At 39.2% G+C, this 16,111-nt stretch overlaps 1 protein-coding gene across 1 annotated transcript in view; it reads right to left on the minus strand.

The window, feature by feature from the left end:
* Positions 1-2,157: 2,157 nt before the first annotated feature.
* LOC108411104 (alpha-2-macroglobulin-like) overlaps positions 2,158-16,111 on the minus strand; it is a 28,409-nt gene continuing 14,455 nt past the window's right edge. The window contains exons 15-36 of the mRNA XM_017682492.2: positions 15,882-16,094; positions 15,598-15,747; positions 12,554-12,679; positions 12,246-12,351; positions 12,012-12,141; positions 11,452-11,677; positions 11,238-11,364; positions 11,016-11,137; positions 10,869-10,920; positions 10,507-10,590; positions 9,773-9,949; positions 9,599-9,674; positions 9,251-9,407; positions 9,085-9,159; positions 8,216-8,378; positions 7,863-8,053; positions 7,535-7,747; positions 5,472-5,593; positions 4,343-4,424; positions 4,174-4,236; positions 3,155-3,260; positions 2,158-3,066 (exon numbers count right to left, since the gene is read on the minus strand). Coding sequence (XP_017537981.1) covers positions 3,026-3,066; positions 3,155-3,260; positions 4,174-4,236; positions 4,343-4,424; positions 5,472-5,593; positions 7,535-7,747; positions 7,863-8,053; positions 8,216-8,378; positions 9,085-9,159; positions 9,251-9,407; positions 9,599-9,674; positions 9,773-9,949; positions 10,507-10,590; positions 10,869-10,920; positions 11,016-11,137; positions 11,238-11,364; positions 11,452-11,677; positions 12,012-12,141; positions 12,246-12,351; positions 12,554-12,679; positions 15,598-15,747; positions 15,882-16,094 — 2,802 coding nt within the window. The 3' untranslated portion in view covers positions 2,158-3,025. The remainder of the gene's footprint in view (positions 3,067-3,154; positions 3,261-4,173; positions 4,237-4,342; positions 4,425-5,471; positions 5,594-7,534; positions 7,748-7,862; positions 8,054-8,215; positions 8,379-9,084; positions 9,160-9,250; positions 9,408-9,598; positions 9,675-9,772; positions 9,950-10,506; positions 10,591-10,868; positions 10,921-11,015; positions 11,138-11,237; positions 11,365-11,451; positions 11,678-12,011; positions 12,142-12,245; positions 12,352-12,553; positions 12,680-15,597; positions 15,748-15,881; positions 16,095-16,111) is intronic.

Below are 16,111 nucleotides of genomic sequence, written 5' to 3' on the forward strand. Positions count from 1 at the left end.
GAGTCACCAAAATGCAATTTACACCTTGGAACTTCACAGTTTTGTCAGCTGGAATGACACTGCAAACTGTTAAGATCACTCCCAGGGAGTCAAAAGAGGTTTACACTGAATTTGTTTTATAATCACTTCTGTTTGATGGTAAAGCATTTGGGCTCAAACCTGGCTTGTTTTTTTTGCAGTCCTCTGTAAATAAATCTGAGGCCTCACCATGACTTCATAGTCATAGGACAGGAACTAGTATCATGCAGGACTTCCTCTGGCCCAGCAACTCAACGTGGCATTGATTCCACAAGTGGACAGAAGACGTCTGGAGGGATGTTGAGCCATGCTGTCTGGATAGCCACGCACATTCATCAGACCTCTCCAGTATGCTCCTCAAACCAATTCTGGACAGCTTGAGCCTGAGGGCATGGTGCATTATGATGCTGGAATATCCCATCTTTGTAGGGGCATGAAACTACCACCACCATGCACAGTGCCTTGTTGCCAACTGGGGTCCATGGCTTCATGGGTTCTATGCCACACATGAATCCTACAAGTCAGTCTGAAATCATTTGTACCATGACTCATCAAACCATGTTACATGTTGCCAGTCCTCTACGGTACAGTTAGCAACCTCACAAGCCCCATCATGGTGTTAACAGAGGCACTCTGGTGGGTCTTCTGCTCCAGTATCTCATGGAAGCTAAACCACAGTGTTACACTAGCTGTGACTGGTCTAGACAGTTTGTCCTACCTCTAAACATTAAAGTCGAATCAGCACCAAGTAATGTTCTGTACAGTACCACCCTTTTTGGGCGACTTGCTCGAATGGACTCTCATATTAAGGCAATTTATTCATAAATGTAGGCAATGCAATGCAATCCGTATGGGCTCTGGGAGGACTGACACCAACATGTTTTCATCATACACTACCTGGGCTGCATTCTGCATTGACAAAATGTAACAAACCTTTATATAAATGGAAATAGTGGTGCATTGAATTGCAACTATAGCAGCTGTGAAGGCCATTGTTTTTTATTTATTTCAAAGAATTTTCAGAGAATGGTGAAATTTAAATATGGTTTAAATATGTGCTTAATGCTTAAAATTCTAAAGGTCTTCTAAAGTCTTCAGTAGTTGTGTACACCAAGCTGTAGTGGCCACATTTACAGAGGACTTTAGAATCCATTGTGTGCAGAGCCTTTTTAACATGGCAAAGTTTATATACACATCGCTGCTGTTTGGGTAACATCTCTGAAAATGTACCTCAAAGCCAGGTGCACACCATTCTAACAAAACATTTCATTCAACCCAGGAACTGTAGCGCAATAATTTGACATTGAATGGACCCCTGGTGCAGGGGCAACTAGGGCAGCTAACGATTCGGTTCCATCTAGTGGTTAGTATGTAATGTGCACTGTAAGTGCAGTAAGTAGGATTAGGCTATGCCTACATTCATTTAACCAGAGCACAACTAGCTACCAAATAAATGTTCTAGATTTGCTGCACCTGAAATAGAATGTTATCTGATGAAGACAATCAAATTATTGTGATGTGAAGACTTCACTCAATTTTATTTGATTGCTAAAACTGGCCTCTCTATGTTCAAAGGTATTTGTGAGGGCAAACTGACAGATGACCATTTATCTGTTGAAGACCACTGTTGATAGTTCAGTCATTGTAGAGCCAAATTCATTTTATTCAAGAAGACTTCCAATGAAATCCTGGATACAGCTGTCCACAAATGCTGTACAGTATGTAGCTGAAAGACAAACCTTTGTTTGCTGGTAGCTTGTGGTGTGGCGGCATTACTACACTTATAAATGTCAAATAACTTATTTGTATTGTTAGGTTTGCTGACATCCTATACGAAGCTCATTCTAACCAACCGTCTGGATTATATCTTGTTTTGGGTTACTCTTTCTTCTCAGTTAACTACCCCATCAAATCAGGCACCTGAAAAATTGAGGCCAGATTTCTGATTCATTTCAGACTCTCTATAACACTCTATAGAGGCCTAGACACAATACTGACTGTGATGTCAGTTCACAACTGTATTTGCTGAAACACGATACACCTACTATACACCAAAATTTAATTCTTATTGGGTACCTTATTCCTCTTTGTTGGAGGATGGGAAACTAGCTCAGGCACAGGCCTCAAGCACAACAGGAAAACATGTTCAGTGTTTATTGTGAATTGCTTACATTACATGTCCATTTGCTACTGAGAAAAACAGCGGAAAATATTACATTTGAAATTACTAAATGAAATGAAAAGAATAGCATAAGCTAACATTATCAAGAATATCATTTATCAAGAACATCGCACACTTCTCAGGCATCCCATATAAGAATCTATGTAACGATTAGAAAATACATTTGTAAATTCTAGAAAAAAGGAGGTCTGAGCACAGTGGGCAGAATATAATCTATTTGTTTAATCTGGTAAACAATGAAACTTGCATAATTCTAATAATAAACTAGTTTTTTTTTTACTTTATACGCTTGTTAGCTACTTGTTTTCCTAAAGTATTAAAACGTTCTCAATTTTATTTTTGATGAAAGTCAGGCTTCATGTAGGAAGGCATTAGATTAGTGACTGATTTGATGGCATCAACAACAAGATTGTCCAATGTCTCCATTTCTTTTTCTTTTGCCAGTGGTGCATTTAGCCTTAGAGCAGTTACAACGAATTCATACATACTGGCAAAAAGGCTGTTTTTATTAGCATGACACGACTTGGTTTTACAAAGTAAGCAACAAATTTATGTGCATTTTCGTCAAAATATTGTCTGATGCATCTGGTCTATGCGTTAATACGTGTGAGCCAAGCCTGCTACTGAAATTTGCCGCAGTTTGCCTCTCACCTAGGTGAACAATACAAGTTGAGCTGAACAGCATACATGTTGTTTGAAGTTCCTCTTTATTTCAATGAAAAACAAACAAACAGAATCTTATTCCATTACCTCTGATTTAAGATAAACAAAACAAACATCTAAGCCTTTTCTGTGTCTCGTACTGCGAGGCTGCATAGTGAGTGCTCACACACAGGGGGAGGAGTACTCTGTCTCAGACTGGTCACCTGAATGAAAGAGGTGTTAAAATCAGTAAATAAAAGCAATAAAATTATAGTAATAGTGATAGAATTGTGTACCCTAGGGAAATCTTACTTGTTTGGTAGTAATCATAGACTTTGATCACAGCTGGTTTGAGGTTCTTGACTGGAAGCACCTGCTTAAGATGTAGGAAATAATTCATAGGAGAATCCCTTGGGACCTGTTGAACACACAACACATATTATAATTTCATAAAAATAATTACTTTAGTTATAGAGCACTGGTAGCAGCTCAAAGTGCTTTACAGACAGTGGATAAAGGTTAACAGCAACAGAAGAAATTGACGAGTATTATATACATATAAAAAAAAAAAAAATCAAAGAAATTGATTTCCAAATGATTCTTAAAAGTATGTACAGAGCTTGACTGTAATAAAATGCGGAATTTAGGTTTAGAGTTTAGAAGAATAATAACAGCACTTAACTGAGCATTGAAGTGCTGTTTGCAATATACTGTGCTGCATTTATATATTTTATTATATTGCACTGCGTTTTGTAGTTTACTTTATTGTTGAATGCACTGTGTATTGTAGTTTACTGTATTGTATTTTATGGCACAGAGTTCTGTGTTCAACTCCATTCCTTTTTCTCTCTGTATCTACACTGACTTGTTTCTAGCAGTATCTGAGCTCAGGACCGTCTTTTCTCTAACCTATTGGTAACTAGCAAAGATACTTTCTCTAGATAGACAAAGCACTTCTTGTAAGTCGCTCTGGATAAGAGCGTCTGCTAAATGTTGTAACTTTTCTGTATTTTACAGAAAGTACTTGCAGAAGTCCAGTATCTGCAGATCTAAGATCAGGTGTTGGAATGGAAATAACATAACATAAATATTGTCCTGTAAACGTGCTTCATGATGTCTATTGCTTTTGGGCTGTTTCGCGTGAAATGATGGGTGTTTTGTATTCTCAGTGTGGACCTGCAAAAGGTTTTCCAATTTTATGAAACATGACTTCATAAAGCCTATCAGTAGAACAAAACAACGCACTAAAAGAATATATTTATGAATGAACGATTTCTGTGCATGATTGTAAACAATAACTCAGGAGTACTGAACCTTGTCTTTTCTCTCACCTCTTTGATATACATGATAACATGGTCATCTTTAGATTCGACCCGTTCCGCAAAGAACTTTAGCTGTAGGAACATAAACATTTGAATGTAAGTAAACGTTCATAAACATTTGAATGTAAGTAAACGTTGCTACATACCAAAGAACTGGCATATATAGCACATTACTTACATCACTGGGATCTGCTGTGAATCCTGACAAGATCTTTATATCCACTATGACCATGTTAGTGCTGTTTAATTCCCCATCATAACTGAAATAAACAAGCAAAATTTAGCCACTGCTTAATAATTGCTTAGTCAATCATTTTGCACAAACAGTAATGTACTACACATGTAGAAGAAATCATCAGATTAATAACATTAAATTGGGGGCCAGGTTGCTGCAGACATTATTGGACATAGTCACCTTGTAGAAATGTTGCAGTGTTTAACTGTAATTGTTTAACAGATTCAGTTATGCTGGTGCCTAAATCTTATATTTGCAGTTGGCATTGATTTTTATTAGAATGGCTTAAAAACATTATAGGCATACTACCAAATGCACTTCTGCACTGGCTTCAGGTGCAAATTGGATGCATTCTACCTGTGTGTTATGTGCAAAACTGTTGCATGGGCCTAAGCGTGCAGTTTATGCACATGCATTTGAGGGAGAATCGTGCAGAATGTGTGAGGATCGCAGAGAGAGCAGGTGGAGATATATTTCAGACTAAAGTTTGAGCAATTTTCTCTGTAAATCTGTGTTGGAGTTACATTTTTATCAAGTAGAGTGACTGATTTGAGTATTTAACCATTTGTAAAAAGGATGTCAGTGTAACTTTCACGCTGCACCACTCTGTAAATCCACCAATGTATGTATGAACAGCTGGCACAAGCAAGCTGTAGCAGTCATGCTTCACTTAAAAAATGCAGAGGTTGTGTGTATGAAACGGGCCTTAGTGTCTCACAGGTCTACTGCTGGGAGACTACATGCAGTGGTGGCAGTGCACGCCGTGGCTAGATAGAGGCAAGGCCTCAAACACATGCCGAAAGACTATTTACCAAGAGTCCGTGTAACGCTGATCCAGTTAAAGTTAGATCCAATATTTTATTAAATTTATAGTTTATGCCTCAGCACCAATTAAGGCATTGTCAGATATGTACACAAAAAACACTGGTTTTTAGCATCAGGACCTCAAGTCCTATATTGCTCCCTAGCTCATATGGCCCTAAAGGTTTTCAGGTAATCTGGATTTATTATTCCCTAGACTCCTCACATTAGGCACATGTTGCTTGTTTCAAAATGACAAAAACATTCTTACGTGACTGTGAAAAAGAGGGTAAGAGTGTATCCAAATGATTTTGTGCAATTTCCCTCAGCCTTAGCCTTGATGCTCAATGTACTGGGTCCAGTAGGTGTGGGGATATTGTAGAAAAGTGCCACCTGCAGTTGAGGACAGAAGAGATCAACCATAGGATCAGCAAACAAAGTGTCTTTTAAAACTGCATTATGTTCCACAGACCTCATTTTTAATGTCTGATTTAATTACAAATACAGTACTTGCCAAAGCTATTTGCTCTGATCTCTTCGGATTTCTGAAATCATTTTCAGATCTCATGTCTGTGTATGGGACTTTGTCATCAAATGTTAACTTTGTTTTGTTTATCATTCAGACTAACCACCAGATGTGACCTGAAAGTAATGTGCCAGAGGTGGTATGAATAAAAACTTTAAAATGATGATACATAATGCATCTTGCTCATGCTCTGTCCTCTTCTCGCAATGATAGAGCCTTCAGTCAATACTCCAGTTCACTACAATACCTTCAGGTGGACGACCAGTGTTCTAAATAAGCTGTGACCCTATGCAAACCTGCATGGCGTCTCTGGGTTTCTCAGATGAGATGTATAACAACCTGTGATGCCCGAGTGTAGAGTGCACATGTGTGCATAAGACTATAATGAAGGCCCAGGACATTGTACTATGCACTGTGGTATTGCCCCCATCTAAGGATATGCATCTGCAGACAAGGTACAGGAGAATTTGTTGATGCTTCCTTTCAGATACTGGCAAACCTGTGGCTTCTATGGCTTGTAGCCATCACTCAAAGCAGAATGACACACTTACAGATATACTACCAGTATGTTTTAACAAAGCTCTCATGTTACAAGGTCCCTACACAACAGCTCCATTTTAGAGTCTTTTCAAGCTTAATTAAATCATATAACACTTGTCATATGATGTACTCATTGGCTCTGACAACAGGCAGAAGCTCTGCCCTTCACCTTATCTGAAGTTATTGACTAGATATTTGTGCAGGCAACACCCACAGAGTACAAGAGCATGACAATCCTCCACTGTGTAAATAATTGGTATGCCTTGAACCCACAAGGAGCAGCATCATGACGGACAAACTTGCACACCTGTAGCAGGTGTCAAGTTCAGAGTTATGCTGTATACCTGTACTCATAAGGTTAGACCTGAAAGCACTCATGCGTTGTTCGCCTTGACAGTTGCTTTGTCTTCTTTCCACTATCCCTTGTCCTGGAAACCCTACACAGGTTCAGGCACAAAGCACAGTTTTTCTACTGACCCCACGATGAACTGCCACACAATGATTCCCACTGTTCCTGCTAAAGGGTTCACCACGGCAGGTTCCACTCAGAAAGAACCTTCTGTCTTGGTAGGCAGGTTGCGGGTGGTACCCTCACGCTGGATTGTCTTCAGGTATGGCTGTCGCTGCTGGACCAAATCTGTGGCTGATGGACTATGATTCGGACTATACCAGCAATCTGCAAGATCTTCCAACATGTAAGGCCATGCATGCTCATCACTAAAAAGCTTTCTGTTCATTGTTCATATAAAAGTATAAGGTCACTGCCAATACAGTCTTCAAATGTATGTTGCCACAGGTGTAGTTTAGCAACATGGTTGATATTGTTGCTTAGGGTTGTGCAAATACTTTGATTAGGGTGCTCCTTAAAGGTTGGGATTTGGCTTTAGTGCTAGTCTTTTTGTGTGATTCAGTTTTAGGACCAGTGACAGAAGTAGATTTCACCGAAGACCACTCCACTACCGATGATTATCTTGACATCTTGGAGAGTAGCATGGATCTCTCCAGAGTGTTTCTAGATCCTGACCTGAGCTGAAAGATCTTCTGGTGAGCTTGAGCCACTTGATCATTGCCCAGCATATTCCCCCAGTTTCACAAAACTGATGTGGTCCATGGTCTCCCCTAACAAAGTGAGCTCAGGAGAGCTACTGGTGGCTTCCTCAGCTCATCATTTCTCATGGCCGTATTGGCATTTGTCATTCAGTTTGCTTTGCACCACCTCAGGAACATTACCAAACACTAGATACAAGATGCCTACTAGATACACTGACCTGCACAGATGCACAGGTGGAACCCTCCACTGAAATGCTGTATTTGCCAGGGGCTTCCTGCAGTTGTTTCTCCTGGTACAGCAACTTGTTGTCCTGATTCACATCAAAGTGATGACTCTCTTTATCTGACTTCACAGTTACTGTGCTGGAGCCGTCTGAGCTGAACACTTTGGTGGAGTACAGAGCCAGAGCCTGGAGGGCCACCACCGTGTCCTGATCCAAACACAAAAAATTGCAAGCAATTATACATTCACAACACAGATTTCTATATGCATTTTTCAAATGAAAAAAAGAAACATGAAAAAAGAGATAAAATTTATTTGAGTACCTGGGTGGAGGAGTAGCCTCCATAAGGGTTCTGTTGCCTCACAAGCCAGCTGACAATCCTGTTAGCATAGCCCAAATCAGCAGCAGTGACTTCAGATGTAGTGAGAACAGCCAGTAGAACATAAGAGCTGATCTCCACTGACAAGGAGTCAGAGTCATCTGATGCTGACTGAGACCAGTGAAGGGGACCACCTACATTTAAAGAGACCAGAGATATGATTAGGCCAAATAAGTTCAACAAGAGATAAGTGAGAAGTCATAACATAATGAGCTAAACACCATAATACCATATTGGTCATGAACTATAAAATTTCAGGATTTAACCATGTTACCAGTATTCTCATTGTTCCATACCTCCTGAAATGGCAACACTATCCAACTTCTTCAGCAGCTGTGCACGAGTTTCATGCTCTCCTGCCAAACTGAAAGTGTAGGCCAGTAGTGCAGTGGCGTATATGTTTGTTAGGTTGCCAATAGAGGACTTTAAACATGATAACCCTTTACTCACAACAGGATCCTTCAAAACAAAACACATAAGAGAAAAGAACAAAATACAAAGTTTAGATGTTTTACCTTGATACAAATTGCGTGGCATCATAGCATAAAATCGCCTCCCCGCTTTGTAATTCAGATGGACCGTTTATATAGATGACTGGGTATACCAGTGTGTGGGTATGGCTGAACTGACACTGAGATAATGTACTATTTGCACAAGAATCACTGACATGTTTGAAATGTAATGTATTAAGTCATTTGGGCGTTTATATTCTGAATTCTGAAGCTATGAGTTTCATTCATTCATTCATTCGTACAGAGGTCATAGGACTATAGAGCAAGCATCACATTGAAAATGCTGTTTAATAATTAAGACGATGTCAACCTGAAATCAAAAGTGAGTAGTTAGTCATTAGGATTTTTTTCTGGTCATATTAAGCATCATATCAACATCGATAAAAAGACAACATTTTTGTTTTCCATAATTTTCTTTCAAAATTTCTTCTAATTCTTGATTACATCATGCTTCACCTCTCCCTCCAACCACCCTAACATATCAACAGGCCAAACTGCTCAGCTACCTACTACATCTACATCAATACTACATCTACTACCAACTACATCATGGTACAGAGAGAAAATTGATCAACTTTAAAATTATGATGCATTTTGCCCATCTTCCCTATAGAATTTATGTGGATATAACACAGGCTGAACAGTGTCCTTACCTTTACTGTATGGTCCAATTCAAGCAATGATGCTGTAATGTAAGCAGTTATGGTCACGTCGTCATTTACACCACCCTACAATACAGATTGGGATATTAGTCAAAATAGAAACCACTTCATTTCATTTACTTAATACCTATAAAGTACCTAGAATCTAATAACTCACCTTCATCCTGTTGTTGAACAGTCTTCCCTGTCTAATAAAGCAGCCATCTGGCCTCTGCTTACTTATCAGCCATTTCTTTGCACTGTCAATGTTTTGTGGATCAATAAAGATGTAACGCTGAGCTTTGCCAAAGGTCCTCAGAACAAAAGCAGTTAACCTGGTAAAATAGACATATAGTATTGGATTCTATATTCAATTCAGTATTAAATTCCAAATCTGTTTGTATAATAATTGTATAACAAGTTTCAACAAAATATTGCCCTCTATAGCACCTGACAATTATTGATTTAGTTTAGGTTTTCAAAGAAACCGTATCTACTAGCTGCATGTGCTCTGAGAATTTCTTACCATGTATTTCCCTCTCCTGTGCCAAATGTGCTGTATGCACCATCATAATGCTTATAGTTTAGTTGCCTCTGATATCCTGTGTAAAAGAAAAAAATGATCCTGGTTAGTTCAGGAAGGTTGCCTCATGATGCCCAGTGTCATCACGAATAGGTTCTTTATGAAAAGATCTCTCACCGCTCTTAAGGAAACCCGTAGCTCTCTCACGGATGGCTGCAGTGAGCTGTTCAGTGCTCTCCAGGTACTGAAGAATGTAGATGTTGGGGGCGAGGAGAGCAATGTTTTGTTCTCCACAGCCATATGGCATCTTCAGCAGCCCATCAATGTTCTTTAGTGCACGGCCCAGTATGTCTCCTACAAAAGAGCACAATAATATTAGTTCATTGATCAGAAAATATGTAGTTACGCCTGGCCAGACACATATTTAAGTCTGTTTCCTGTAGAGAATGTATTAAATGATTTTCACTCAGAAAATCATATAATTTGACTGAATTTGACTATAAACAAAACAAAATCAATTTTAGCGTTGTTCAGTGATATGGAATAACGTGATCAATCAGGGCCTCCTCTATACAGGGGAGGTTGCTATGGGTTTGCCCTTCATGCTGCTTTTCTAGGCTACTAACACCATATCTACCACCATGCTGTAAGAATGACACTAATTAAGGTAAAAATGTTAAACTTTTCTTTATGGATAAAATGAAAGTAAAATCTTGAAAGTCAGCTGAGGACGCACATAGCATGACTTTTGAAGCTTGATGTTTCTGATCTCAAGCTTTTCTGAAATTGTTGTTGGCAAGGGAAGACCCTTGGCTCACTACAGTCCCAATTAATCAAAATAGTTCATTTTCAGTTGTCATTTTTAGTTACTAAAAAAAACATTATCCCTAATGTTTATTACGTAATCTTACCAAGCACTGAAACAGAAGCTCGTGCTGATCCCTCAATCACATCTTCAGGAAGAATCAGCTCCATCTCCTCTGAAACACTGTTTCCTGTGAATCAAACAGGCATATTTACTGAGCAGGACTCTGCTTCCTGTAAACTCCTTAGTGCTAATATCATCTTAACTGGTTGAGAGAGTGTTCAGTGTGTGATGCTTGCTCTACCATTTAATAATAATAATCTTTGTGCTTGAAGAAAACTCACCCTAGTCCAGTATCATGTGTGCTAGCAGAACATGATTACTGACTGATCAGTAGGAAGAATAGATGGAACAAAGATATGAGGCAAAAAAGTAACTTAAAAATTTTGATAAAAGTGTACCACTGACCCTGTGGACACAGCAACCAACTCTGGCTCTTGGTCTTTTCAGTTCCTTCAGCCTACATGAGAAAATTGTATGATTAGCTTATAAGAACATGAACAATGTTCCGTTTTTAGTGCTTTTCTTTTTTTTTTTTTTTTTTAATAGTCCTACCTGTACGAGCAGGCTTCGCGTGACTGTGTCAATGCGGCCTCTATCAGGCACACTCACAATCTCATTGTCGCACACAGTCTGTGACTGTTCTGCCTCAGCACTGACCGTCACTTTCAAGACCCCTAAAACACATCAAAAGATGCAGAGAGGAGTTTATCAGCACTAAAAACAATTCAGCAGAAATGAGAGGTTATGTCTGAACTCGAGAGGTTCAGAACTCACCAAGCACAGAGGGAACAAGAGTCCATTTGAAGGTCTTTCTACCATTGGCACACAGACAGGATGAATACTCTCCATCAGAGGAGGCTTTCAGAGTGTAGTGTGAGGAAGGAGCTGGAGTCACTTTAACCTGTCCGTGAAGCAAAGAAGATCAGCTTACTGTGGATGTGAAGTGATGAGAGACTGGTGAAGACATAAAATGTTGATCTTACAGTACCATAATACACTTGGAGAGATAGTTGAAGACAGTGGCCTTCAGCTCAAACTCCTCTCCTCGGATGATGGAGTACGGCAGCGAGAGCTCCAGGAAGAAGGGCTGGAAGACACGAAGCTGAGCAGGAGGAGCCAGACCCAGACCTTCAGAGGACAGACAGAAAGTGTCCATCTCCCAAGTGGTGATAGTATCAGGAACAGTGACAGGAACCTGTGCTGATCCAGAGTCTCTGTGGAAAAATAGCATTGAATAGCATTCATCATCAACAGAAATCCTAAACATAATCGATTTTTCAGTTTACGATATTGACTTTATTTTAAATTATACAAAGCACTCCACTATACAAGACACTATAGAAGACAAGAGTTTAAATACTTCTACAAGCCAGCAGAAGTGATTAAAGAAAATCTATGACAGCGTTGAGGCTTATTAGGGTCACTTATGAGAACAAGTACATAAAAACCAGCCTTCTATATTTTATGGCAGCTGAATTGTTTAATCATCAAATACAATAAAACACACTTAAATATAAGTGCATGAAATAATACAGCTGATTCACTAACCCCACTTCAGCAAGCTGCCATATCCAAGTTTCTGGGAAGAATTTACGAACTGTTTCGATAGGTTGAGATTCTCCCTTCATTAAACGATCTCCAAGTGCCATAGGAGAGGCCAGGGCAACTGTGTGCCGCCCTGAAAATGCACAAAACATGAACATTTAGCATATCATGCACAGTAGCTGGTAAAAGGTTTTTTTTTTTATTCAAATAAATAGCTAGCAGAAGAAATGGATTTACATCCATGACCGCCATAGACATAGCCGTGGCGATACACTAGGCCTTTGTAGATTAAACACTGAGGTTCTCTGATAGCCAAGTTAGTTGCCATCTTGAGCCCCACATTCTGTCAGAACATAAAAAAAAAATTGTTCAATATAGTAATAATTATAACATCACATGAAACATTTTTGACATGGCTGCAAATTATATTAATTCACGTTCACATATACCTCTTTACGTACTAAATACAATGATGAAATAAATGAGCATTTACACAATAATGTGTACACAAACCTTAATACTACATTTTCTAAACAATCAGTTACCTTTAGAGTATTGTAAGCATTGTCTGCCAGTGCATGCCGTCTGGGTCTAACGTTCAAACACTCCTGCACATCTTCAACTTCATAGGAATAATCTGATAATGATTTCACTGGCAACAAGTTAAAGACCTAAGACAAACATAAATGAATGTATTATTAAGTCTCAACACACATAACTGTTTATGCCCTTTGTGTGCATCATTTTATTAACGTGACTGAAAAAATTTAACTAGCAACCACACTTTCAATAGCTTCATTCAATTTTATGTGCAATGAAAACAAAAGTTTACTGCCATTGTATTAGTGCAATATTGCACTATTTAAACTAAGCTCTGTGGTATCAAGTGTTCTAGTGTAACCGAGGAAGGTGTACAAATGAACAATGACCAGAGTTGTGTTTGATTCCATAACTGAGAAAGTTGTATATCATTTTGAATGCCTCATATTGATAACCTACAACCCCAATTCCAATGAAGTCGGGACGTTGTGTAAAACATAAATAAAAACAAAATATGATTATTTGCAAATCCTTTTCAACCTATATTCAATTGAATACACTACAAAGACAAGATATTTAATGTTCAAACAGATAAACTTTGTTTTTTGCAAATATTCACTCATTTTGAATTTGATGCCTGCAACACATTCCAAAGAAGTTGGGACAGGGCCAATAAAAGACTGGGAAAGTTGAGGAATGCTAAAAAAAAAAGCCTGTTTAGAACATTCCACAGGTGACTGTCATGACTGCATATAAAAGGGAGCATCCCTGAAAGGCTCAGTCGTTCACAAGCAAGGATGGAGCGAGGTTCACCACTTTGTGAAAAACTTCGTGAGCAATTAGTCCAACAGTTTAAGAACAACATTTCTCAACGTGCAATTGCAAGGAATTTAGGGATTTCATCATCTACAGTCCATAATAACATCAAAGGATATAGAGAATCTGGAGAAATCTTGGCAAGTAAGAGGCAAGGCAGAAAACCAACATTGAATGCCCGTGACCTTCGATCCCTCAGGTGGCACTGCATTAAAAACCGGCATCATTCTGTAACGGATATTCCCACATGGGCTCAGGAACACTTCAGAAAACTACTGTCAGTGAACACAGTTCATCGCTCCGTCTACAAGTGCAAGTTAAAACTCTGCCATGCAAAGCGAAAGCCATATATCAACAACACCCAGAAACACTGCCGCCTTCTCTGAGCCCGAGCTCATCTGAGATGGTCTGACGCAAAGTGGAAAAGTGTCCTGTGGTCTGACGAGTCCACATTTCAAACTGTTTTTGGTAATCATGGTTGTGTCCTCCGGGCCAAAGAGGAAAAGGACTGTCCGGATTGTTATCAGCGCTTCAAAAGCCAGCATCTCTGATGGTGTGGGGGGCTGTTAGTGCCCATGGCATGGGTAACTTACACATCTGTGAAGGCACCCTTAATGCTGAAATGTACATACAGGTTTTGGAGCAACATCTGCTGCCATCCAAGCAACGTCTTTTTCAGGCACGTCCTGCTTATTTCAGCAAGACAATGCCAAGCCACATTCTGCACGTGTTACAACAGCATGGCTTCGTAGTAAAAGAGTGCAGGTACTAGACTGGCCTGCCTGCAGTCCAGACCGTCTCCCATTGAAGATGTGTGGTGCATTATGAAGCGTAAAATACGACAACGGAGACCCCGGACTGTTGAGCAACTGAAGTTGTACATCAAGCAAGAATGGGAAAGAATTCCACCTACAAAGCTTCAACAATTAGTGTCCTCAGTTCCCAAACGCTTATTGAGTGTTAAAAGGAATGGTGATGTAATACATTGGTAAACATGACCCTATCCCAACTTCTTTGGAATGTGTTGCAGGCATCAAATTCAAAAGGACTGAATATTTGCAAAAAACCATAAAGTTTATCCGTTTGAACATTAAATATCTTGTCTTTGTAGTGTATTCAATTGAATATAGATTGAAAAGGATTTGCAAATCATCGTATTCTGTTTTTATTTCTGTTTTACACAACGTCCCAACTTCACTGGAACTGGGGCTGTTGAAAACAGACCAAATCTCGCTGGGTTATAGAGCAACGTTTGGGTTTTTTCTATATAATAACTTATTATTCTAAAAATACTTTAAATTGTGAATACACCATCAGTTAACAGTTTGATGATTGTAATAGTCTAATCTAAAACAGTCTAAATTATTATTGAATATTGTTATTGAATTTAAAGTAACAAATAAAGATCAGTTAAAAGGGCTTAGGAATACAGATGAGGTGTAATAGCATTTTATGTCTCATAGCAATTTAGGCCCTGGTTTACTACAATCTCAAATAATGAGTCCTAATCCATGTGTGCAGTGCAGTAGACTGTGCAAGCAGTTAGTGGCCGTTTTGCAGGTTACATACAGAGAATAATTGCACAGATGTTGTGTACAAAAAGGTGGAGAAAACGTAATACTTAAAATGAGGCTTCTGTATGCGGTAAATGTTCTTGATAGCTATGGCATGTTAGATTTTCTAAAATGTGTTAGCTGAAGGGAATATGTAAAAGAACTATACCTCCACAACCCCCACCCCAAAAAGAAGAACAGAACAAGAGGGTGTGGTAAAGAGAAAAAAAATACACTAAGGGCCAGTGAGCGCAGAGGGAGCAGTTGGGGATTAGGTGCTCTGCTCAAGGGCAATTCAGTCAGTACTGTCAGTTCAGGGGATCGAACTTGCAACCTTCCGGTCACAGGGCTGGTTCCCTAACCTCCAGGCCACGACTGCCCCCACTGATTTACTAACCTGTACTATACTGCTCACTATTTTTGCATGCTTTGGAAGAAATGCCCCAAGTTGCATATTCATTAAGGCAACCACACACAACTGCCCAGACAGCATGTGGTATTTTGCTCATTTGAAAGACTCAGTTCTCTTCAGACCCTGTAGTAGATCAGCTTGCACATTTTTTGCACACAAAACCTTAGTATATCGTAAAGCTTTTAAAATGTCACCTCATATTAAAGCACATACTTTTTAAAACCAAAAACATGCGTTTGTTAAAACATTTAATACATATGAACTTCACCTCGTCAGCATTCAGCCGTTTTTCTGGTTCCAAGATGAACACACTCTGATCCACAGCACTGAGTGCACACAGTGAACCAGGCAGAGCTGAGATCTGGAGAGTGTTTTCCTCACCAGGAACTGCCTCAGTGGGAGAGAACTGCAGTGAGACCTGAGGATCATGAAGAATACATGTTTAGACAGTTTTATCTTTTTCACATTAACTAACAGATTGCATGTTGCAACTAATAATTATCCAATAAGTATTAAAAACAATGATATGAAGGAACATATGTGCTACATTACTTTGTTTCTGAAGCATTTCTCCACATTAAAATCCTTGCTAGCAGCGATGACGTTCTCACTGGGCAGCACACAGTACACCAGAATCTGCACTACAGGAGCCAGACCAGCATCAACAAACAGTCTGAATGAGACTTTTCCCTCTATGAGCGTTTTGGATTCTTTCACTTCAACTTTCTCATATCCATGATGGACTATGGCTCCTTTAGATATAACCTTAAAGTAAACAATAA

Source organism: Pygocentrus nattereri, chromosome 17, assembly GCF_015220715.1.
Source record: "Pygocentrus nattereri isolate fPygNat1 chromosome 17, fPygNat1.pri, whole genome shotgun sequence".
In the NCBI taxonomy this organism is placed as follows: Eukaryota; Metazoa; Chordata; class Actinopteri; order Characiformes; family Serrasalmidae; genus Pygocentrus; species Pygocentrus nattereri.